The 24,203-nt window shown below is 44.9% G+C and overlaps 1 protein-coding gene across 1 annotated transcript in view; it reads right to left on the reverse strand.

Moving 5' to 3' along the window:
- DNER (delta/notch like EGF repeat containing) overlaps nucleotides 1-24,203 on the reverse strand; it is a 653,505-nt gene that overhangs the window by 148,703 nt on the left and 480,599 nt on the right. Inside the window, exon 6 of the mRNA XM_029616218.1 lies at nucleotides 8,050-8,203. Coding sequence (XP_029472078.1) covers nucleotides 8,050-8,203 — 154 coding nt within the window. The remainder of the gene's footprint in view (nucleotides 1-8,049; nucleotides 8,204-24,203) is intronic.

Below are 24,203 nucleotides of genomic sequence, written 5' to 3' on the forward strand. Positions count from 1 at the left end.
ACACGCTTTACAAGCGGCAGGAGCCATGCTGCTATTTTCTTCCTCGCGACAAGGAGCCGAGCTACTTAACCTAAGCGGCCTGGAGGCCGTCGGCATGCTTCAAATGCAGCAGGAGCCGCTGCAGGCGCTGCCATGCGGCCACTGCTTGCATTTCTATGTGGCCTGGAGGCCACCAACCTTCCTTGGGCTCCCTGTGGGAGGAGAGCCTACATCCCTGGACTCGCCTGCAGCGTGGAGCCGCCTTCGGTGCTCTCCCTGTGGCTTGGGAGCAGCTGACAGCCTAGGCCTGGTTTGCGGCCTAACTCCAGTTCCTGCTCCTGCAGTCTTCAGCGTCTTCAGCATAACCGCTATCCAGGGTCCTGCATTGCTTCCTGCTTCCTCCTAGGGGGCGAGACTGGCTCTCTCTTCAGTATTTAAAGAAACAGCGAAGGTGTGGTGCTCTTCTGACATCATCGTGGGAGTTGCCTCTTCAGCCCTACAAAAGGGGCTCGTCGTCATTCCTTCCTTGCCTTCGCAAGGAGCCAGTCCTCCTTAGGACTTCTCTACATCCAGCTTCTTGTTGGCACTATGTTTCTTGTGGAATTCCATGTCCTGTCTTCATCGTCCATGGTCTCTCGTCTTCATGCATCTTGACTGTCTTCGTCCAGATGTCGTCTCATCCTTTCGTTCTCCTCCACGATGGACTTTCCTAACCTGCACGGCATCCCCTTGCCTCGTCTTTGCTGGCCATGCTAGGCTCGCTCCGGTTCAGGCCTCGTCTGAGTCATCATTGGATATCTCTTATTCTCTACCTGTTTGTGGAACCACAAACATGGTCTGCGACCAGCCAATGTGGGCTGTGTAGGGCGCGCTGGCTGGTGTGGTCCGCGACCAGTCCTCATTGGTTGTGTAGGGCGCGTGACATGGCAGTACCTGTTCAGGATGGGTGACTTGTGACTCTTCGTGAAATCCTCACGAACCTTGAGTCATCCCTTTTATTCTTCAAGCAACTTCGTCTTCGTGATGTCCTCACGTATCTTGAGTGTTGCCTCATTCCTTTCGTCTTCGTCTGATGTCTTCTTCCTTCGACCACTGTTTGCCCTGTCGCAGTTGCTGCTCTGTGCGGCAGGTCCAAAAGGGCTAGAAGTAGTTGGAAGACCACTAATGAGACCAAACATTGTGTGGTCTGAGTCTCTCTACTGTGCACAGGTGCAGTGGTGGTCAAGGTCCATTCATACCAGCCTACACTCGGGCGCCTCTCACCTGCGTCAGCGCTTGCTGGAGCTCCTCTATAGCTGCGTCGTCGCCCAGGGGTACACGTACACCACCAGAGATTGGTCCACTACCCGCAGTCCCAAACATCACCCTCATCCCATGACCCCTCGTTCTAGAGCTTTCTATCAGGGGCAATATCACCTCTCTTTTTCTGCTGACCATTCATCTCCCTATGAAGCCAAGCATCTTTCTGGATTTTACCATCACTGGAAGCAGAAGCAGGTTGAACATGGTGACCTGCTGTGTGTTCTTTCGGGGGCCTTCCCCAGCGTTGGTATTCTCCCCACTGGGTTCGGAACTAGAGGCAAATGCAGCAATTCGTGGGTCAGGCCTGTGGAGCACCAAATGCAACACTACCCCCCCTTTTAAGCCCCTTCCCTGAAGACCTGGGTTTATTGGGATGCGAGACGTGAAATTCCTTTAGTAGCTTGGATTCCAGAATGTTGGAAGCGGTTTCCAAAGAGTTTTCTTTGGGACCATACTCTTTCCAGGAAAGGAGGTATTCCCATTTCTTGCCCCTGCATTGTACATCCCAAATTTCTTCCACTTCATAAATCATGCCGTCCTCAATGGTCACTTCCTGGGGGTTTCGGTGATGCCCTAGAGGGCCATGTAAATATTAGTGGCTTTAACAAAGAGACATGAAAAACGTTGTGCATGCCCAGTGTGGATGGCAGCTGCAGTTGGTAGGTCACTAGTACTATCCAGCAAATTATAGTAAAATGTCCGATGTATGCCAGGGTGAGGTGCATAGAGGATACCCTTAGGCATATGTTGTGGGTGATCAGCCAGACCTTATCGCCTGCCTCAAATTGAGGAGCGGACCTCTTTTTTTGTTGGAGGAGTGGACCCTTGGACGAGGAGGAATTGGCGCTGCCTGTGGGAGAAACTCCCACAGGTCCCCTCCATCGGTAGGTGAGGCTGGGTGGGAAGCAGAGGCCAGCAGGAGCTTCGCCAATACCAGCCCTTGTTCCCTGCAGGTTGAGCCCTTGGGTACCAGGGTCGGCTGGACTTAGGTTGGCCTCTGCATGGAAGATCTCGTGAAGAAATAACCAGGTGGAAGCACACGAGGTCAGGTCTGGATCGGAGGTCGGAGGCAGGTGGCAATGCACATAGTTAGGTCCAGGCAGAAGGTCAGGAGCCGATAGCTCGTCCGGGGTCAGGAGTGAGGAGGCGGGATCACAGTAAAGCGGGAACGCAGGAACATGGGAATGCAGAAACACGAAGTATAGAAGCACAGAGCACAGCTCAGGAATGCAAGGGGACTTGTTGCCAAGGCAAGCTCTGACTGTCAGAGCCTGCCTTTAGTAAGAGGAGACCTGTGATGTCATCAATAAGGGCCATAGGCTATTCCCAATGCGGGCCCTTTAAATCTTGGGGAGAGGTGTTTGCCCATGCGTAGGAACGCTACCAGCCCGAGAGGAAGCCGGCAGAGCAGCATCAGCGAGACAGCTCGGCCTGGGGAGGGCAGCCACATTGGAAACAGCATCAGGAGGAGAAGGAGAGGTATGGCATCGCTGCCGGCTCCCAGCCGCGGCCAGGGAACCCGGGGCTGCCTTGGCAGGCCGACGGGAGGTGAGTGCAGTGACCACTGGGCCCTGCGATTGGTGAATGTAAGAGTAACCCCTCCCATAAGACCCCCTCCTGGGGGTCTTGGTTTCTTGGGGTGAGCAGTGTGGAACTGTCTGATCAACCTTTTGTCGAGGATGTTGGTGGCTGGCTCCCAAGAATTCTCCTCGGGCCTGTATCCTTCCCAGGACAGGAAGTACTCTCATCTACGGCCTCATCTCCGGATGTCCAAGACATCGCATACTTGGCAGATGGTGTCGCTCTCTGTGGAGAGTTGTGAAGGTACGGTGGGTCTTCCGGGATGGCCAGGAAAGGATCAAGGGTTTGAGGAGAGACACATGGAAGACGTTATGGATTCCCAGCGAAAGAGGGAGACGGAGTTAATAAGTCACTGGTCCATTTTGTTTGATGACGGAAAATGGGCTGATGTATCGGGGTGCCAGGCGCTGGGATGGGAGACTGAGCTGGATGTGATGGGTGCTGAGCCACACTTTATAGCCAGGTTTAAACTGGGGTGCTGGTTTGCAATGGACATCTGTGGATCTTTTGGCCCAACTTGCCGCTTCCTGTAGCAACTTGGTGGTGCGTGTCCAGAGCTGGTGTAGTTCGTCCGCAGTGGCTTGGGCTGGCTGGAGATGGAACAGACAGGGGAATTGGCAGCGGGGGAAGTGATTGTCTCCCATAGACAATGAGGAAGGGGGATGGCCCGGTAGAGGCACTAATGTGGGAGAATTCAGCCCATGGCAGGAGATGGGACCAATTGCCTTGATGATCGTTGGCACAGGCTCATAGGAAGGTCTATGATTAGTTCTGATTAGTTCTTTCTGCTTGTCTGTTGGCTTGAGGGTGGTAAGCGGTAGTTAGGTCCAATATTTTAAACTTCTTGCAAAGTGATCGCCAATACTGGGCAGTGAACTGTGGCCCTCTGTCGAAGGTTACAGGACTGGAGGAGTAGCCTAGTGATTAGAGTAGTGGGCTATGAACTAGGAGACCAGTTTAAGTCCTGCTGTCGCTCCTTGTGACCTTGGGCAAGTAATTTTGCCCTCCATTGCCTCAGGTACAAACTTAGATTGTAAGCCCTCTGGGGATAGGGAAATACCTACAGTTCCTGAATGTAATCCACTTTGAAGTGCTGCAAATCTAAATAAATAAATAAATAAATAAATAAATAAATACATGTTTGGGTAGCCCATAAAGGCGGAACACATATAGAGCAAATAGTCAGGCTGAAGGGAGGCTGGGTAACGGGACGAAGTGAGCCATTTTAGAGAATCTGTCGACTATCACCCAGATCACAGTATTGCCATTAGAGTTAGGGATGTCCACCACAAAGTCAGGGAACAGATGGGTCCAGGGTTACCTGGTGGCTGGCAATGGCTGTAACAGCCCCCAGGGGCATCCCATCAGTCGCTTTTGTTATGCACAAGTGGGACAAGAGTCTACGTAGGCCCTCACATCTTGCTGCATGTTAGGCCACCAGTAGTAGCGTTGAAGGAGCGCCAATGTCCGAGCATAGCTGGGGGGCCAGCTAGCCGGGAGTCATGTGATCATTTGAGTACTCTCTCTCATAACCTGCACTAAACGTTCCCCAAGGGAACGGTCATAGCAGCAGATAGCAAATGTTGCTTACCTGCAACAGGTGTTCTCGCAGGACAGCAGGATGTTAGTCCTCACATATGGATGGTAGTCCTCACATATGGGTGACATCATAGGATGGAGCCCTGTACAGAAAACTTTTCTGTTAAAGTTTCTATAAAGCTTTGACTGAGACTGGCACACCAAGTGCACTGAGCATGCTCAGCCTGCAATTATCCCTGTGACCACAGGTGTCTCCCTCAGTCTCGTCTTATAGCAAAAAGCGCAAGCGAAACTAAAATAAAAGTAAAAATGTATACAGACCCAATTCCACTGGGTGGTGGGTGGGTTTCGTGAGGACTAACATCCTGCTGTCCTGTGAGAACACCTGTTACAGGTAAGCAACATTTGCTTTCTCACAGGACAAGCATGATGATAGTCCTCACATATGGGTGAATACCAAGCTGAGGATGCCTGAGAGTGCACCAAATGCACCCAAGGCGCGCAAAAGGTGCAATGACGGGGGTGGAATTTGGAACGGAGGGCATCCTGAAATCCTTAACGGGTTGGTGGAAGGATGTTGGGTAGTTAAACCGAAAGAATAGGAGTAAATGGACTGGCCAAACATGGAGCATGCCGGCTAGTCGTATCTAAACAATAATGGCTGCGAAGGTATGGAGAGAGTTCCAGGTCGCAGCCTGATAAATATGTACAAGCAGCACTGGCCAAAGGTAAGCTATGGAGGCTGGGACGGACGGAACAGAGTGTGGTTACACACAGTGTTGTAGTGAAATGCCTGCTTATTGGTAGGAAAAAATGATACAGACCGTCAATTAGGAGGAATGGGTCTGTTTTCCCACTGGACCTTGCAGCTTGGCTCTTGCCACAGAAGGAAAAAGAGTTAGGTGGAATTCCTATGGAGTGTAGTGTGGTCTAGATAGAATACATGTGTTGGGAAAGGGGGCAGAGTATATTCTGAGTAAGGTGAGATGCAACGTCTACCTTAAGAAGGATATGAAGTTGAAAATGTAAAACCACTCAGTCTAGGAGGAACGCAGGGTCGGGTGAGTATGTAACAAGGTGTGTAACTCACTGACCCTGTTGGTAGAAGTGATGTCTATGAGGGAAAGAGTTCCCCATGGCAGACTGTTAAGTGAGAGGAATGGAAAGGCTCGAACGGAGAACGTATGAGTCTTGTAAGCACGAATTGCATGTCCCATTCCGTGACTAGTGAAAACAGAGGCGGCTTAATCAGTGGATAATCCATTGTAAGCTGACTCAGAAGGGGTTGACCGTTAAACGGGTATCCCCACTCCGAAGTGGTACGCCAATTGGAACCGAGGTGTACCCATGTGAAGGATGTCTGGGGAGCAGAATCCGAGGGAGAAAGAAGAAAGAGTGGTGTAGAAAAAAAGAAAAAGGGTAAAACCCTTTTGTAAGCGTCATATGGTACATCATGCCATTTTGAATGGTAGGATTTGGGTGTGGAAGGGTTTTTGTGATGCTACCAGTACCTGAGAACATCAGTGAGTCTGTGATATGAGACTGACTTGTGAGAAGGCAAATTGGTTACTGATGTGATAGAATGAGAAGTATGGGAAGCATACTGGTCTCGGCCAAGACATGGGTCTGAGGAACAGTGAACCCCGTCCCGTTCCAGCATTAGAAGAGTGCTGGCTATGAGAGGCAGTGGAAGAGACACATATAAGAGGGCCTTGATGGAACAAAGGCGCCTATGGGAACACATTGGAAACATGTGTAGGGAGGAGAATCCGTGCACCGTATGGTTCGATGCGGACGCAGAGGGCAAGTTAGGTTGACCTCGGCGCTAGAAGATTTCTTTCGCTACACATGTAGTCCGAGACCATTCAAGAGGATGGAAACCTATATGGAGAAGGTCTGTTAGTGCGTTCAGTAAGTCTGTCAGATAAGTGGCCCGAGGATGCATGGAGCGAGCAAGGGCCAAGGGTAGAGCTGCGGAGCTTCCTAGTAGAGCGGCTAAGAGGTTATGCGTGCTTGTGTGTTGGAAAAGCACATTGTCCCTATGCTGTCTATCTGTATGCACAAAACTCTTTTGCAGAGGCAGTACTGGAAGGCATAAGGGCATAACTCATGGCTACAAGCTCCAGGAAGTTCATGTGAAACTGTGCCTGGAGCGGAATAGACGCATATTGGGTTGAGAAGATGTTAGGTCAAACTTTACAACCCTGAGTAAATGTGAGCATTAGCAGGAGCAGACTAGGTTTTGGTTCTAGATCTGCAATATGGATGAAGGACGAAAGCGGTTGAACAGCTTAGACCCCCTTCTAATATCTGAAAGAGTAAATAACTGATTCACATTTACCCGTTCTAGACCTCTCATGATTTTAAACACCTCTATCATATCCCCCCTCAGCCGTCTCTTCTCAAAGCTGAACAGTCCTAACCTCTTTAGTCTTTCCTCATAGGGGAGCTGTTCCATCCCCTTTATCATTTTGGTTGCTCTTCTTTGTATCTTCTCCATTGCAACTATTTCTTTTTTGAGATGCGGCGACCAGAATTGTACACAGTATTCAAGGTGCGGTCTCACTATGGAGCGATACAGAGGCATTATGACATTTTCCGTTTTATTCACCATTCCCTTTCTAATATTTCCCAACATTCTGTTTGCTTTTTTGACTGCCGCAGCACACTGAGCTGACGATTTTAATGTGTTATCCACTATGACGCTTAGATCTCTTTCTTGGGTGGTAGCTCCTAATATGGAACCTAACATCGTGTAACTATGGCATGGGTTATTTTTCCCTATATACATCACCTTGCACTTATCTACATTAAATTTCATCTGCCATTAGGATGCCCAATTTTCCAGTCTCACAAGGTCTTCCTGCAATTTATCACAATCTGCTTATGATTTAACTACTCTGAACAATTTTGTATCATCTGCAAATTTGATTATCTCACTCGTCGTATTTCTTTCCAGATCATTTATAAATATATTAAAAAGTAAGGGTCCCAATACAGATTCCTGAGGCACTCCACTGTCCACTCCCTTCCACTGAGAAAATTGTCCATTTAATCCTACTCTCTGTTTCCTGTCTTTTAGCCAGTTTGCAATCCACGAAAGGACATCGCCATCTATCCCATGACTTTTTACTTTTCCTAGAAGCCTCTCATGAGGAACTTTGTTAAATGCCTTCTGAAAATCCAAATACACTACATCTACCGGTTCACCTTTATCCACATGTTTATTAACTCCTTCAAAAAAGTGAAGCAGATTTGTGAAGCAAGACTTGCCTTGGGTAAAGCCATGCTGACTTTGTTCCATTAAACCATGTCTTTCTATATATTCTGTGATTGTGATATGTAGAACACTATCCACTATTTTTCCTGGCACTGAAGTCAGGCTAACTGGTCTGTACTTTCCCAGATCGCCTCTGGAGCCCTTTAGAAATAGTGTTGTTACATTAGCCACCCTCCAGTTTTCAGGGACAATGGATGATTTTAATGAAATTAGGATCTCTTCCTTCATGTTTCAGAGGCTGCATACTGTAAAAGTGGAATAGACTAAATCTGTATGACTCAAAATCATTTATAGTCCAGTTTTTTGTACAGGGATTCAAAAGCATCTATGTTACAGTCCACAATGCAAAAAAGCATCTTAATACATACCAGTAGGGCAAGAGCAAGTGAAATTGTTCCCATCATGCTTTTGTTCAGCATCCTGGCAGGTTGCATTGTTCTGACAAGATCTGCTGTGGCAAGCATTAAATTCTTCACAGAAAACACCCACATATTCAGCTTCACAGTCACAGGAAAACATGACCTAGAAACAAACACATATGGTAACTTTGAAACTTGAAAGGTGATTTTTATATTCTGAATGTGATAGATAAGAAAGTGCTACAGCTGGTCAGGTTTTTAGGAACAATAAATGACTTGTCTAATCACTTCTCTCTCCATGTTTTAGTTGACTTTGCATATTTGTTTCCTAGGGAAAAAGTAAGTAAATTCTATGTAATCCTTGGGTGGAATAGATCCTTTTCTTGGCACCCAGACCCTTTCTGCACAATTCCTCTCAGACTCGATACAACTCCTTCTCCCTACCGGATAACTTTTATCTGATCACAAGATTCCAATATGTGGGGATGAACTATGGCTCTTATACCCTGCTTGTTTGCAATTCAGACCTTAGTTTACACATCAATACTTATACATCCGATAAACACACAGCAGAGGAATGATGGTTTCCAACTTCTTTACTGATAGTTTGGTTAGATGACTGAATAACATTTACACTTCTCTCATTTGACTGATTAGCAGCCATGAATAATAAGTCAGCAGATAGCTAGAATAAACGTGTCACTCCACTTCTTCCAGCAAAGTCTCTACTTCCAGTGGAAGCTCTCGATTTACACAGAATTACTCCTTACGTCCAATTCCTTACTTTCCTCAGTTGTACAGATTAAAGTTAGTTCAATCTTCCTTTACCTCACCATTTATTTCTCTTGCTTTTCCCCACTGTAGGTAGTCAAAATATACATTCGGTCTCAATATTTAATCAGAACTCAGTCCCAGATTTAATACTCTTCCAGAAATCCTCATTGAATACTTTCAACTCCTTATGCAACACCTGAAGGGACCTTCACTCTCCCTTACATTTTCCTGAATTCTTTCCACTCCTGCTGGGTGGGCACTTCTCACACCCTTCAGTAACCTTTTCACAATACCAACAAAGTTCCTGTTACCTTTATGTTATAGCTCTGTTTCTTTCTGGATGAAGACGTCCCTCTTCCAAAGGCGTGATATACTGACTCCCAGGTACCATGGGTTAACAGCTCCAAGTGGGAAAACTATTAGCTGAACCCAAATGGGAAAAATTAAACAAGAAGCAGGAAGGGTGGAATAAAACTTCCTCGCCTCCAACATAAAAGATAGCTCAAAACAATTAATGCAAAAATATTCTTCCTCTGCCCAGGTCACTGTCATTGTGTATGCTTGTTAGGAGAAATATCACAAGCAGATCTTCCTTACCCCATATCCCACCTCGAATACAGGGACGTCCAATCCTCTACTTAAAGAGGGGCGGGGTCTCACAGGGAAATCTCAAAAATTGGCTTAAAAGATTCCAAACAATCGTCAAGGGCAGGTCGATGAGTCAACAGGAGGCCGTAGGATGTTAAAATCCTGTGCACTCATCCTGTGTAAAATATCTGATAAAATTGTAGTGCAGTCTATGATTATTTCATGGCATGTAAAAGGACCACATGAGCAGAGTCGTTAGAAATATATAGAAACATAGAAACATAGAAATGACGGCAGAAGAAGACCAAACGGCCCATCCAGTCTGCCCAGCAAGCTACGCACTTTATCCTTTTTCTCTCTCCCACCTGTTACTATTGGCTTCCAGTACTCTCCATCCCTAATTCCCCTCCACCCCACCACCAGTGTAGAGAGCAGCGCCGGATCTGCATCCAAGTTAACATCCAGCTCAATTAGGGGTAGCAACCGCTGCAACAAGCAGGCCACACCCCTGCCCCATACTCTTACCCACCCCTGTTTTTTGTTTTTTTTTGAGATGGCAGCCCTCCATCCTTCTGCTCCGTGAAGGTGGAACACCAACCACTGGCATCCCGCTCCGTGAATGCCTCTGTGGCTACTGCCGCTCCGTGCAGTGTTTTGCTGCCTCCTCTTTATTCACGCCCTCTAGACTTGATGGATCCACAGTGTTTATCCTATGCCCCTTTGAAGTCCTTCACAGTTTTAGACTTCACCACTTCCTCCGGAAGAGTATTCCAGGCATCCACCACCCTTTCCGTGAAGAAATACTTCCTGACATTGGTTCTTAGTCTTCCTTCCTGGAGCCTCAGCTCGTGACCTCTGGTTCTGCTGATTGAATTAGCTGCTTTTTTCTCCCCCATCTATTTAACCATTTTTTCCTTAGAATTATAATTGTGTATTCAGTCTGTAAAAGATTTTTTTTCTCACTACTTTTCCCTTGTACAATAAGTTTATAGAGGATAGGCATGGTCAGCTTGTCAAATTTTACAGAGTTTTGAAAAGGTCAAAGCAGAAAACTGTAGAACATTACCATAATTAACAAAATAAGACATGAAAGGCATTAAACTACTCATCACCCATTCCCATGATGAAGATTGTAAGGCAAAGTAAATTGGCTCAGCATGAATCTATTTCCATGAGATTAGGAAATGACAATACTTCTCATGAGATGCTTGAAATAACCTAAACTATATCTTGTGCAGTTTCTCTGTAGTCACTAGCAGCAGGACTCCAATCCTGCCTTATTCTGATTGAAACGTAATTATATTGGGTTTGTCCCCTGGCAGCAGACTCAAGCTGAAAAATCTCTTGTCCAGCGGAGACAGTGGGATTCAGATGCGCCCAAACAAACGATGCAACCAGCTTCAGGGATGGAAGAAAGATGGCAGCTACTACAGCAGTGACCCCAGTGGCCACAGGAGGGAAAAATTTGAAAAGCATTTCCGCAGGTAAAACAGTATTTTACCCATAGAAATGGCCCTTTTTTTTTTTTTTTTTTAATTATCTACCCCATATTTATTTAATGATTAAAACTGATATACTGCTTTTACTGAATGGAGCTCTAGGCGGTTCACAACACAACATGAATAATTTAATTCTAATTAATAAAATGAAAACAAATGAAGTAGACATCATAGAATATCAGAATAACAGGCTTGTGATCTTCCCTGATTCAATCAACTGCCAGGCTTAAAAGGTACGTCTTCAGCATAACTTTGAATGTCTTTGTACTGCTTATCAGACGCAATTCTTGGGGGAATAGTATTCCAAAAGGGCAGGAGCCACAATTGAAAAAGCCCTCTCTCTTGATTCAACAAGCTGTGCCTGACAAACAGAAGACATATCTAGGAATCCTCTTTGCGAAGATTGTAAAGCTCAAGATGCATTATTAATATGGAGCAAGGCATTTGTCCAGGTATTGATTCCATTGCATTCCAGTGCATTAAGTTTATGAACTTAACATCAGGGCTGGTGCGTCCCAATAAGCGAACTAGGCAGTCACCTAGGGTGCCAGCATTAGGGGGTGGCAAAGAACAGTCATATGGGGCCGCAAAAAGAGCCCATCCTCCTCGCGGCCAAGAAATGCAGACATGCAGCGAGCAGCACCCATCCTGCTTGCGGCCGAGAGAAGTAGAGTCTCAGCAGGCCATGATTGGTGCCTCTATGTGACTGAGAGGGATTGTGTACGTATGAGAGAGCAATGGTGTTAGTGAGAGAGAGGGAGAAAGCCTGTGTAAGGGTGCGTGTGTGAATGAGACAAGGAACCTAAATGTGTGTAAGAGAGGGGGCCTGTCTGAGTGAATGAGGTCGGGACCGGATGCAGAGCCTGGACTGGGGGAGGGAGGGGGCGCAAGGCAGAAGGTTCACCTAGGGTGCCTAATATCCTTGCACCGGCCCTGACTAACATTAGAATTTGTATAGAACCCTCGAGGCATTTGACCGTCATAATAAAGATCTCTCAACACTTCAGTGATATGGTCTCTCATGAACATACCCCTAATCATTTGTGCTGCAGCATTCTGTAATATTTGTAAAGTTTTTAGCATGTATTTTGATAAACCAAGGTACAAACAGTTGTAGTAATCGAGCAGAGGCAGAATTAAAGCCTGTACTACAGTGTGAAAATCAACAGCAGGAAGTAATGGTTTCAGGTTGCATAAATCACACAATTTGTAGAAGCCAGATCAAATTACAGATTTAATTTGTACACTGAAAGTCAAACATTGATTTATTCTAACTCCTAAGGGCCGGATTTTCAAAAGGCCCGGCGGCGCGCATAAAGCCCCGGGATGCGTGTAAGTCCCGGGGCTTTACAAAAGGGGCTGTCTGGGGGCAGGGCCAGAGGTCTCTGCATGGCCGCTGGGCCGGGGATCGCGTGCTGGCAGTTGGCCAGCGCGCACAACTTACTTCAGCCCCAGGGCACGCGTAGGTTTTAAAATCCAGCCCTAAGTTTTTTGCAATTGTCGTGATCAAACTTTCTGCAATTATTACAGAAGTAGGAGTACTTTCGAGATTACTACTCTGCAATACTAAGAATTCTGTCTTACCTAGGTTTAGTTCTAGCTTATTATGGGTAAACCATTGTCTGATGGTAGATATGCAACAGGATACCAATTTGGAAGTGACATCCAAAGATCGATCTGCCTTGATGTAAAATTGTATATCATCTGCAAATAACCAGTATCCCTCCACAAGTCCAGCCAAAAGTTGATAAATCGGTGCCATATGGATGTTAAATAGAAGCGCCAATAGGGCTGGGCCTTGTGGGACCCCGGTGATTAATGGATGCCAAGATGAAAAACATAGGCCAGACTTGGCCTGTTGTTGTCGCTCTGCTAGACATGAACAGAACCATTATAAAACAGTACCTGCTATTCCATAGTCTTGTAAATGATACAAAAAGATCTGGTGATTAATATAGAAACAAAGAAACATAGAAACATAGAAATGACGGCAGAAGAAGACCAAATGGCCCATCCAGTCTGCCCAGCAAGCTTCACACATTTTTTTCTCTCATACTTATCTGTTTCTCTTAGCTCTTGGTTCTATTTCCCTTCCACCCCCACCTTTAATGTAGAGAGCAGTGATGGAGCTGCATCCAAGTGAAATATCTAGCTTGATTAGTTAGGGGTAGTAGCCGCCGCAATAAGCAAGCTACACCCATGCTTATTTGTTTTACCCAGTATAGTATTGAATAATACTATTCAATAATAGTATTATTCAATAATAATAGTAATAATAAGTAATAATAATAATAAATAATAATAGTATTGAAAGTCGATGATATATCAAGCATAATCAAATCATAGTTGTTTCCAGCAACTAAATCTCTTCTCAATGAGTCTACAATAAAAGCACCTCAGTGTGGGTAAACTTATGAGCAAATGTCCTGTTTGCGCAGAAATTTACCTGGAATGAAGGAAGCATTTCTGGGGGCAGAGTTGGGGAAGGATTTGCACTTTCTCGCATACTTTTAGATTTACAAAGTATTAAGTGAATTTTCAAAATGTTATGTGTGTACAAATTAGAATATACACGTATTTTATAAATGTCGAAAATATGCATGCATTTTCACTTTAATGTGCATATGTACGCGCATAAAAAAGGGGGAGGTCTAGGGGCATTCCTGGGTGTGGCCAACAGTTACGCACGTAAATTGCTATTATAAAAGTCACCTATGCACATACATTTTCCAACTTACTCGCCTATTTTTACACCTGCTACTTATCTGGCGTAAGTGATATTAAATATGTTTATTGTGTAGTACCGTCTGGATGAATGGGGGAGTTTAGGCTGAAGAACCAAGAGAATCCCGAGGACCTGCAGAAGGACTGGGTGAACTGGTGGAGTAACTGATAAATGAGTAATTTCACTCACGTGCAAATGTTTTGAAATACATTGACTTGTGTGAGTAAATCCTGAGTGTGTCTTACTTTATTTTCATACCTATATTTTTAAAATAGGTGGGTAAAGCATGCGTGTTCAATGCATTGAACTACATGGTTTTAATGCATTGCATGACTTTGCGCATAGGCCTACATATGTGCTTATATAGAAGTGTAAACATATGCGTATTTTATAATAAAAGCTTATGTGATATGTACAAGTTATAAAATACTATGGTATTTTCCACTGGAAAGCAAGCATTAGAACTAGGGGTCACAAAATGAAACTCTGGTGGGGGATGACTCAAAACCAACATCAGGAAATATTTCATCACAGAGAGGGTGGTGGATGCCTAGAATGCCCTTCTGGAAGAGGTGGTGAAGACGAAAACAGTGAAACATTAAACGTATTCAAAAAGGCATGAGATAAACACTGTGGATCCCTAAAAGTTAGAAGTGAAAATGAAGAAAAGAGTGCATGGGGATAACCTATATGGAGTGACAGCTACTACCCCTAATAGAAGACATGGGGATTAATACTCTTAACCAATTAGCTTTCATGAATTTGACGCAACTGCAACATCGCTCTCCGCTTTCATGGTGTGGAGGGGTGGGGGGCAGGGGGAGGGAAGACAGGGCCCTGACTTTTAAGGTCTGGGATACCGATATGCAGACATTAGGGAAAATATCCAGGACTGCTTCTACGGCCAAGTACAAAAGCAAAGCACATTCAAGCAGCATTTTCTGAATTATCAAGAAGGCTGCTCACCCTGTAAAAATGTTGATAGCAGCAATTTTGATATGGGTTTCACAGTGCTTGGTTTTCATTTTAATATTACTACCTTTAACATCAGACTTGGGGATAACCTGCATGGAGCAACAGAAACATGGGGTAACCTGCATGGAGAGGCAGTTACTTCCATTTGGTCTTTTTCTGCTGTCAATACTGTTATTATAGATGTAACTATGTGTGGCCACGTACATGCATATATGCCACCTTGCACAGCAGTTTGAAAGTTATCCTCCCTGTCCGTAACTTTCCCTGAAAAATATTTGCGTACATTTAAGCAGGTGTAATTGTTGTGCTTCCTGGCCGCGTTGGCACCTCGCGCTTCCTTCGACCAGCTCCGGGCACCCCTCCACTGCTGCCACAGCCAGTTCACAGCATCTTCGGGCTCTCCGCTCACCATCTCCTCGCAGGCTTCACGGCGGAGCTTCCGTTGGGGCTCCGCGGTGTCTGCGTCCTCGGCCATGCCCCTAGGCACGCGCGCGGCCAACGTGCAGCCTTTTAAAGGGTCCAAGGTGGGAAAACCTGCGGGTACGCCTCCAGATGACGTCAGTAGACTTGCTAATTAAGGCAAGGCCCTGTCCCCAGGATCTCGCCTTGGCAATTGGGTCAACACAATTGGTGTGCTAGTTTGCCCTTGTGTTCCACGTGTTCTCCTGTTCCAGTGTCTCCTGTTCCAGTATCTCCGTGTTTCTGTGTCTTCCTTTCCCAGTGGCTCCGTGTGTTCCTGTATCCTTCTCAGGTAGTACCTCTTTGGACTGACCTTTGGTACTGACCTCTGCCAGCCTGACCATTCTCTTGCTTGCCGCCCGGAACTGACCACTGCCTGCCTAACCATTCTCTTGTCTGCCGCCTGGAACTGACCCTTGCTTGCCTTGACTACAACCGAACTGATTCTGGTATTGACCCCTGCTGTGGCTGACTTCTCCTGGACTAATACTCTGGCTCTGACCCTTGCACTTCACTCGGACACTCTCTTCTGGCCTACTGTGACCATTAGACCAACCTGCTTGGAAACCAACCGTGGCTTCCACTTGGCTAGGCCCACAGGCGCTGCCTGTCTCTCCCGGAGAACCTTCCTGAACTGTTGCCTCCCTGAGGTCTCCGGAGCTTCCAGTTCTGGTCTAGCCTATCCACTCTGCATCAGCCACACACCCTTGCTCATGGTGGGCACACCCCTCTGCTACCTCTCTGGGAGACTACCAAAGTCCAGGCAGTCCGGGTACCCAAGGGCTCAACCTGCGGAAACCCTGGACTGTTATTGGTGAAGCTCCAGTTAGCCTTTGTCTCCTTGTGTGCTCTGCCTCCTGATGGCAGGCACTCTCTGGTTCTGACCAGAGGGCCGTACCAAACCTGCACCAGGCCAAGGGTCCACTTCCAGAGCAACAGTAATTGTGTGTGGGTAGATCTGGTGGATAATTTTCAAGTAGTCTTATTTGCCTGCTTACTGGCAACTTATGCGCAATATTACAGAATTATCCCCTAAGAGACACAAGCAGGCCGATACAGTAAAAACCGCGGTAGAGCCAGTGCTCCGAGGCGAGCGCCCACTCTCCCGAAGTGTGCCCAGGCCACTCTCTTGGGCGTGTGATCAAGTATTTAAATGAGGGCCCGCAGTAATAAACTAGCACGTCCCTAGCGCCTCCTTATTGACAGAAGCGGCGGCTGTCAGCGGGTTTGACAGCCGACACTCAATTTTACCGGCATCGGTTCTCGAACTCGCTGACAGCCACGGGTTCAGAAAACGGACGGGGTTGGAAGAAGGACACTCAATTTTGTCGGCGTCCGTTTTCTGAACCCGTGGCTGTCAGCGAGTTCGAGAACCTCCGACTTATATCATAGCCCTAAAAATAATTTTTTTTATTTTTAGGGCTATGATATAAGTCGGAGGTTGTACAGAAAAGCAGTTTTTTCTGCTTTTCTGTACACCTTCCTGCTGCCAGCCAAAATTAACGCCTGCCTTTGGGCAGGCGTTAATGTCTGAAAGTAAATTGTGCGGCTTCGCTGCACATTTTACTTTCTGTATTGCGCCGGAATAACTAAAGGCACATCAACATGCATTTGCATGTTGCGGGCGCTTTGAGTTTCAGGGGGTTGGTTGCGCATTTACCCCTTACTGTATAAGGGGTAAAAATAGCGCATCAAAAACGCACGGCCAAATGGGGACTAACGGAGCGCTCAGCCGAGCGCACTATTCTGAATCGGCCCTAAAGTTAGTATCAAAGGAAACTTCCCTTATGACCTAAGGCCAGCAAGGATTCCTGTGTCACCTGGCCCTGTTATCTGGAGAAGGATGTGAATTAAGAAAAAGAGAGAAATGGAAAAATTATTGTGCTTATTCTAGTAATCCATACTGTACTCTATCCCTTAGAGAAACATATGCGATAGACAGAAATAAATTCAAACAAAAAGAAAATAAGCGTTCTGATTTTATATTTTCTCTTTAAATTATTCTTAAAACAGACCCCCGCCATTTGCCTCCTGCTAATCGACGAAAATCTGAGCGACTCGACATCGAAAGTTCCCAGGTATGCTCATGACGTGGGTAAGCACTTTACAAAGTTTCAGAAATAATGGATTTGGAATACTGTTTTGGTTTTTTTTTTGGCTTGGGGTGGGAGGAGGGAGATTTCTGTTGGCTCGTGGGTTACTTGGTCGAGCAGATGAAACACACTCAGGGCCAGTCCTTCCAATAGGCATGTTTAGTTACAGTATAACACAGCCAGCTTCCAGCAAAGCCTGCAGTGCTTCACCTATCTACCTCTCCTGCACACGCAGAGAGAGGAACCTATTAACCCCTACAATCACCAGCTTACAGGCTACATAACCCCTGTACACCAGCCAGCAGTTTTCTCCTCCTGGTCTGTTAGACTTTCAGCTCTATTAGAACCTGCCTCAACTGAAGCTATGGTGCCCCGAGACTTCACTTACAGTTTCCTGGAATTTTTCCCCCCATTTTAATTTCCTCTCCCCTTCCCATCTAGTCCAGTCGTTCCGGCAACAGTCCTCCGGCTGAGATGCATAGACTGTTTTTCCCTCTCTAACCCAGCACACGTGGATCCTGAGCCTATAAGTATGAAGGCCTACATCCAGATAAACAGAGGTCTGCCCAAAGAGAGCAGCTAAGAACATAAATTGACTTTTATAAGAATGTAAGGGTATATGTCTATGATAGGACATGTGGTTGTAAATTATAGAACTAGGATTTGTAGAAGAGCAAAAAACGCTAGGGATGGTAACTTTTCACATGGGCAGGCGGGTGTACATATACATGTGTGCGTCGTCGCGAGCCCAGAGACGCAGCAATTTTATGACATATGTGCACAGATGCATGTACGTTATAAAATAGCCTGGACACGCGAATGTGTGCACCCAATTTTGTAAGTGGGTGCTCACAGCCCCGTAAAGTTGGTTATGAGCCATGCAAGTGGGGGAATTTTAAAACAGGTGCATGTCCAAACCATGACCAGTTTCACCAGTTCGTCCATCATTTCTTCCAGTCTACAGCTAGGTCCTCCAAACCTTCCTGTTATTTAACCTGTACTCCCCCCAATTAACCCAGACCCCTCAAACCACTCAGATGCCTTTTTTATTTTTAACTTACACCTCCTCCATAGCAGAAGTAAAGTTACATACGCCCAGGCACGAAAGTACTTGCGCGTCCTTCTCTTGGCCCAGCCCGGAACTCCCATGCCCGGAACTCCCACCATGCCCCTTTTTCTCTCCAATGCAAGATGTGGGTTCATCGACATGGGCATGCGCATCCTCCCACTTTATAAAACTAAGTGGACACACGCATGTGCTAGATGCATGCTCATCTCTTGATTTTGGCACCCTTCTCTTTTAGAATTCACCTCAGTTTGTACAAGACATTTGCTAAACCTCAAGACTTAACAGTTACCAAATGACATATGCATGATTGAGACTATTATGTAGACACTCCGTGACAGGAATGTACAAAGATGAATGTAAACTGACCTATATTTGGGAAGAGGCATCAGAAAACTATGCTGCTAAAAACAGATCTACGAACTGAATTCAAAAGCAGATATGTGACACTCTCACCAAGACCAGACTTCTAAGGCTAAGGAACCTGGATGATGCGTCTTTGTTTCATGTCCAATTTTCTGCTTGTACAGGAAAGACTTGTAAAGCTTAAGTGATTGCTAGAAATTATCAGGTGAATTTTCAAAGGAGTTATGCATGTAAATTTAACATACTATCCTAGCAATTTTCAAAAGTCATTTACCGACGTTAAGTGCACTAAATGCAAGTAAAACCTATTAACAATTCAATGGCATGTATTGTAGCAATTGTCAAAAGTCCACTTACATGGGTGAAGTGCATTTACATGTGTAAAACACAGTTTAGGGAAGATAAAACAAGTGCACGCACCATATACACACCTATGTGGGTGTGAATGTATTTGCACATGAATTTTATAGCATTTGTACAAATGCATGCACATTATATAAAATATGCCTCTTTGCACATATGTGTGCTCCTAATTTTAAGCATTTGCACAAGGAAATATTATTTGCATATTAGTTCTTCGCTTTTACATGCGCAACCCAGCACATTTTATAACATGTGCACATGAAGAGCAGCTTATCCAGTCAATACCTAGGTCATTTAGACCTCCAGTTTATCCTGACCCTTTACGCAGTCAGCATTTGGCTATGAAAAATTCTGTTCTGACTTACACGTAAGTAGCAGAAGTAAATATGCTCAGGAAACAGCCATATACGCGCCACGTGCATAGTTTATAATATTGCAACGTATACACGTAAATGTTGGCCCCGCCTTGGAACCCCGCTAACCTGCCCCTTTTTTTATGTGCACATATTTCTTCGCATACAAGTACCTGCGCATGAGGTTTATAAAATAGTACTAGCGCCAATATGCGCTATTTCTTGCACACGAATCTGCTAATTTGTGCACACATCTCTTAGGTGGGTAAATACTTTTGAAAATCAGGCTGTCTTCTCTGTGTGTCTGAACTAGATTGTAAGCTCCAGCAAGTAAGGACTGTCTCTGTTATTATGTATCCGCACACTGCTGCATAACAGGTGGATTTTAAACGCCCTACACACGCCAAAGCCGTGAGATTCGCGAGTATCTTGGGCCAGTGTGTACCGCGTGGATTTTAAGAGGAGCCCAAATATGCGCATATCTCCCAGTATGCGCACAAATCAGGAAGTCCAAAAAGGGGTGAGGCATGGGCAGGGTCTGGGCAGGGTCTGGGCAGGGCATGGGCAGGACCTGGGAATTCCTGGTCTCTAGCCCGAAGTATGCGGGTATTTATGAGCACAAGCACGCGCCGGGGTCCCCTACCCACATAACTTTACTTCTGCTATCGATGGCGTGTAAGTTTTAAAATAAAAAAAATCAGGGCTAGTCAGTACGGTTTGAAAGGTCAGGGCTAATAGGGTAAAAGGGAGGCTACCTAGCTGGGGGGGGGGGGGTTAGGAAGTCCTATCTTTTACCAGGACGAACAGCGAATGAACAGGGGAAATGGGTAATTGTGTCAGTGCACGTGCCTAGCAAAATCCCCCCACTTACGCGGTAGAATCAGCATGTGTGCGCACATGCGCGCATCCATATAAAATTGCATGCACATGTACATGCATGCAGCCAATTTAATACCATGTGGGCATATTCGGGCATATGTCATAAAATGTCCATGTACTTTCACACAAACCAGCATATGCATGTTTAAAAGTCACCATCCAAGTCTAGCACTGGTATCGAAATGTTAAATAGGAGTAATAATAAATACTAATACTATATATATATATATATATATATATTTTTTTTTTTTTTCTATACCGATATTCGATTCAAAATATCACACCGGTTTATATAGAACAGGATGTCTCAAAGGCAGGCCTCTGGGTGACATGATACAGCATAACAGATTAACCAAGTAAATATAACGAAACTTGTTTTACATAATCGCTATAACTAACAGTACATATGTTCTGAATTTAAATAATTTAAATAAATAAATAAAAATAAATAATAGTCTCTGGGGAAACTACTCCTAAGTTACAAGAAGATGTTGACCTTCAGTGATAACAGGGGCCTCCTCCTGCTGGTGGCAGGGGGGTAATGGATTGTGAATATTGCCTCTTCAGCACAATCGGACGCCGTCAGCCAAAGGAGGAGGAGGAAGGAGGTCCAGGAATGGAACCCGGATCTCCTGCAGAGCGGAGCACTAGGGCTGCTGCAAGACCGCAGGGGATGAGGTTAAAAACAGGGGAAGAAAACCTCCCTCCATAGTTGCAAATGAAGGCTGAAGGTGCTCTGGTTACAACTGAGTAACAAAGTCACAAAGACCAGGAGGAAGCTGTCAGGAGCACCCCCGCCCCCCCAAAAAAAAATAAAAACTGTGCAGGCATAGATTTGTAGTCCTCAGATCCATATGTGCTTTTAGTAAAGATAGCATTAATACTTTTTATCTCTAATGCTTAGCAACTCTGAAGGAAATGAAAAGTTAAAAGACAATAATGACGACAAGAGCTCAAAAGATAAAATAAGAATATTTTTGGCAGGGTAGTATGTTCTCAATGAAAAGTGCTATAGCATTTCAAATTATAGATTTCTAATGACAATTGATAGGGACTCATTCAAAGCCATGGTGCAGTGATGCTTACGTGCCAATGTCATTAGACGTGTCAGCTTAATTTCTCTCACTTCATAGTGTTAATAACATGTTTCAGCAGAGGGTGACAAGTATTCATTTATGTGATGGGCACAAAAAGAAGATGAAAATGTAGACTGTGATACAGTTCTGAACACATCCTGAATGGTTTCAAACTAATAATCACATTTTATATGCGCTTCACTTTTGGAGTTTATAGCATTATTATCCCATGTCACCAGAGACATGGAGTTCTTAAAAGCTACTTATAGATCAAATACTTTCTGAACTAAATTGAAATTCTGAATTCACTTATGTTTCTCCTAACAGGCCCCAATATGTAATCAAATAAAAATAAATATAATTATTTTTATGTCAAGAAAAAATGTCATATTTTTTTTCATATATATATATATACACACACACACACAGAGTGTATATATATGTATATTCTCTCTATATATAATATATACATATATAGCGAAACAGACAGACGGGTAGACAGACAGAGAGTTAACAATGAGAAAATCGTTGTTCGGTGCATTTTATAATTGAATACATTAGAACCCTCTAATGGACTAATACTGAACAGTGTTGTGAAAATCATTTCCTAAATTAGCAGCTTTGACAAATGCAGAGTGGCAGGTACCAGGACAAATAGAATATTAAGAACAATGTTCAGAAGTTTAGGTTTAGAGATGTGAAATAAAAATATGATTGATTATCCTAGGTCACAAAATTTAAAAAATAATAATTTTTGAAATCTCAAATCAATCAACATAGTATTCTCCCCCCATTCTTAGATGATATCTTAGAGATATAGCAACACCATTAAACCGAAAAATATAAATGACAATTTATTTGAAAAAAATATGTATTGTATAAACTAATAATTCAGTGAAGAGTTCTAGCAGCCATACTAGCACTTGATATGCATGCAAAAATTAGCATAAACGCATGTAAGTAGCCTCTACGCACATGTAATAAAATCAGTGTGTTCATGTGCACGCACTGGGAACCGCGTGCATATGGATGCCTGTGCGGCCCTTTTAAAATGTACCCCTTAATGTACTCACATCTCAAATCAGGGTGAGGGTTTCAAAACCCTAGAACAGTATAAGGTGAATTTTAAAAGCCCAGCGTACACAGCAATTAGGGGATTTGTGAATAGGTCAGGCTCCTGCGCGCCGAGTGGATTTTAAAAGCCGCTGAGATACGCACGTCTCTCCCAGAGTGGTACATCTTGGAAGTTTTCAAAAAGGGGCAGGGTGTGGGTGTGGTCTGGGTGGTGCGTGAGAATTTCAGGGCACGTACATGAAATATGCGTGTAGATACTTACGCACCTCGGCCTGCATTGAGGTCCCCTGCCGCCAGGGCCGGTGCAAGGGGATTAGGCATGCTAGGCACCTTCTGCCTTGCACCGGCCCCCTCCCCCCTGGTCGTGCTAACATCTTCCAGTCGTGCCACCCCCATTCGCAGGCCCCCCTGGTTGCAGCCCCGACTCCTACCCCCCACTCCTCTTTGCCGCCGCTCATGCTCCCAAATGGTCGGCGCCCTAAGCCCAACCCTTGCTCGCCTAGCACTTCCACTGGCCCTGCCTGCTGCATAACCTTACTTCTGCTTATGTCTGATGTGTAAGTGATAAAATAAAGAAAAATAGGCAGATCAGCAAGGTTATAAGGGTCAGAGCTAAGAGGGGGAAGGAAGGCTATTAAACAAGGGGGAAGACTTATCTCTTAACTGGACGAACTGGAAACAAACTTGTTTTAGTGGCAATGGCATGGGCACGCGCAGCTTTTAATGCCCCCAATTAAGCAGTAGAAGCATCATTTTGCATACAAGAGCCTGCACCCACTTAAAATTGGGTGCATATGTGCACGCAGCCAGCCTATTTTATAACACGCTGCATATGTGCATGCATGTTATAAAATGGCAGTGTCTCTGAGCATGGGCTGACAACTTGCTGTTGTCAAGCCTCTTCTCAAAAAAACCTACCCTTGACCCCACCAACCCTTCAAACTACCGTCCTATCTCTAACCTTCCCTTCATATCTAAAATTATGGAAAAGATAGTCAATTCACAGCTTTCTATCTGGAAGACCATAATATTCTCCACCCCTCTCAATTTGGTTTCCGTAAGTCTCGTAACACTGAAAGCCTATTACTTTCACTGACTGACACTCTCCTCAAGGGCATGGACCACAGACAATCCTTTATCCTTGCCATTCTTGACATTTCATCTGCCTTCGATACTATCAGTCACAAAATCCTCCTCACCCGCCTAACTGAGATTGGCATCTCAGGCACAGCCATCCACTGGTTCTCCTCCTACCTCAATAATAGAGGCTACACTGTAAAAATTGCAAATTCCGAATCATCACACATCCCCCTTACCCAAGACGTCCCACAGGGCTCTTCACTATCCTCCACGCTCTTTAATATTTACCTGTTACCGCTCTGCCACCTCCTCTCCGACCTTGGTCTTAAGTTTTTCTTACATGCAGACGATGTCCAAATCCTCATCCCTATCCAAGAATCCCTCACCAAATCTCTTAAATTTTGGGAAACTTGCCTTGTCTTCATTAACTCCTCCTGATAATATTATGTTAGGTAAAGAAAAAGTCCAAATTACAAAAACTGCACGGAACTTAGGAATATGGATAGATTCAAATTTATCCCTTTCCCGCCATATTTCGAAGGTTGTAAAGAATTCCTTCTTTAAGTTACATGTATTAAAAAGATTAAGGCCTCTCTTATTTTATAATGATTACAGATTGGTTCTAAAAGCCCTGGTTCTTTCTGGGCTGGATTACTGCAATGGATTATACTTAGGGTTGCCAGACTCTGCTATCAGACCACTCCAGCTCATCCAAAACTCTGCAGCTAGACTTTTAACGGCAACCCCTATCAGACAGCATATTTCTCCAGTATTGCAGAAGTTACATTGGCTT

This window comes from Rhinatrema bivittatum, chromosome 9 (genome assembly GCF_901001135.1).
Source record: "Rhinatrema bivittatum chromosome 9, aRhiBiv1.1, whole genome shotgun sequence".
Classification (NCBI taxonomy): domain Eukaryota; kingdom Metazoa; phylum Chordata; class Amphibia; order Gymnophiona; family Rhinatrematidae; genus Rhinatrema; species Rhinatrema bivittatum.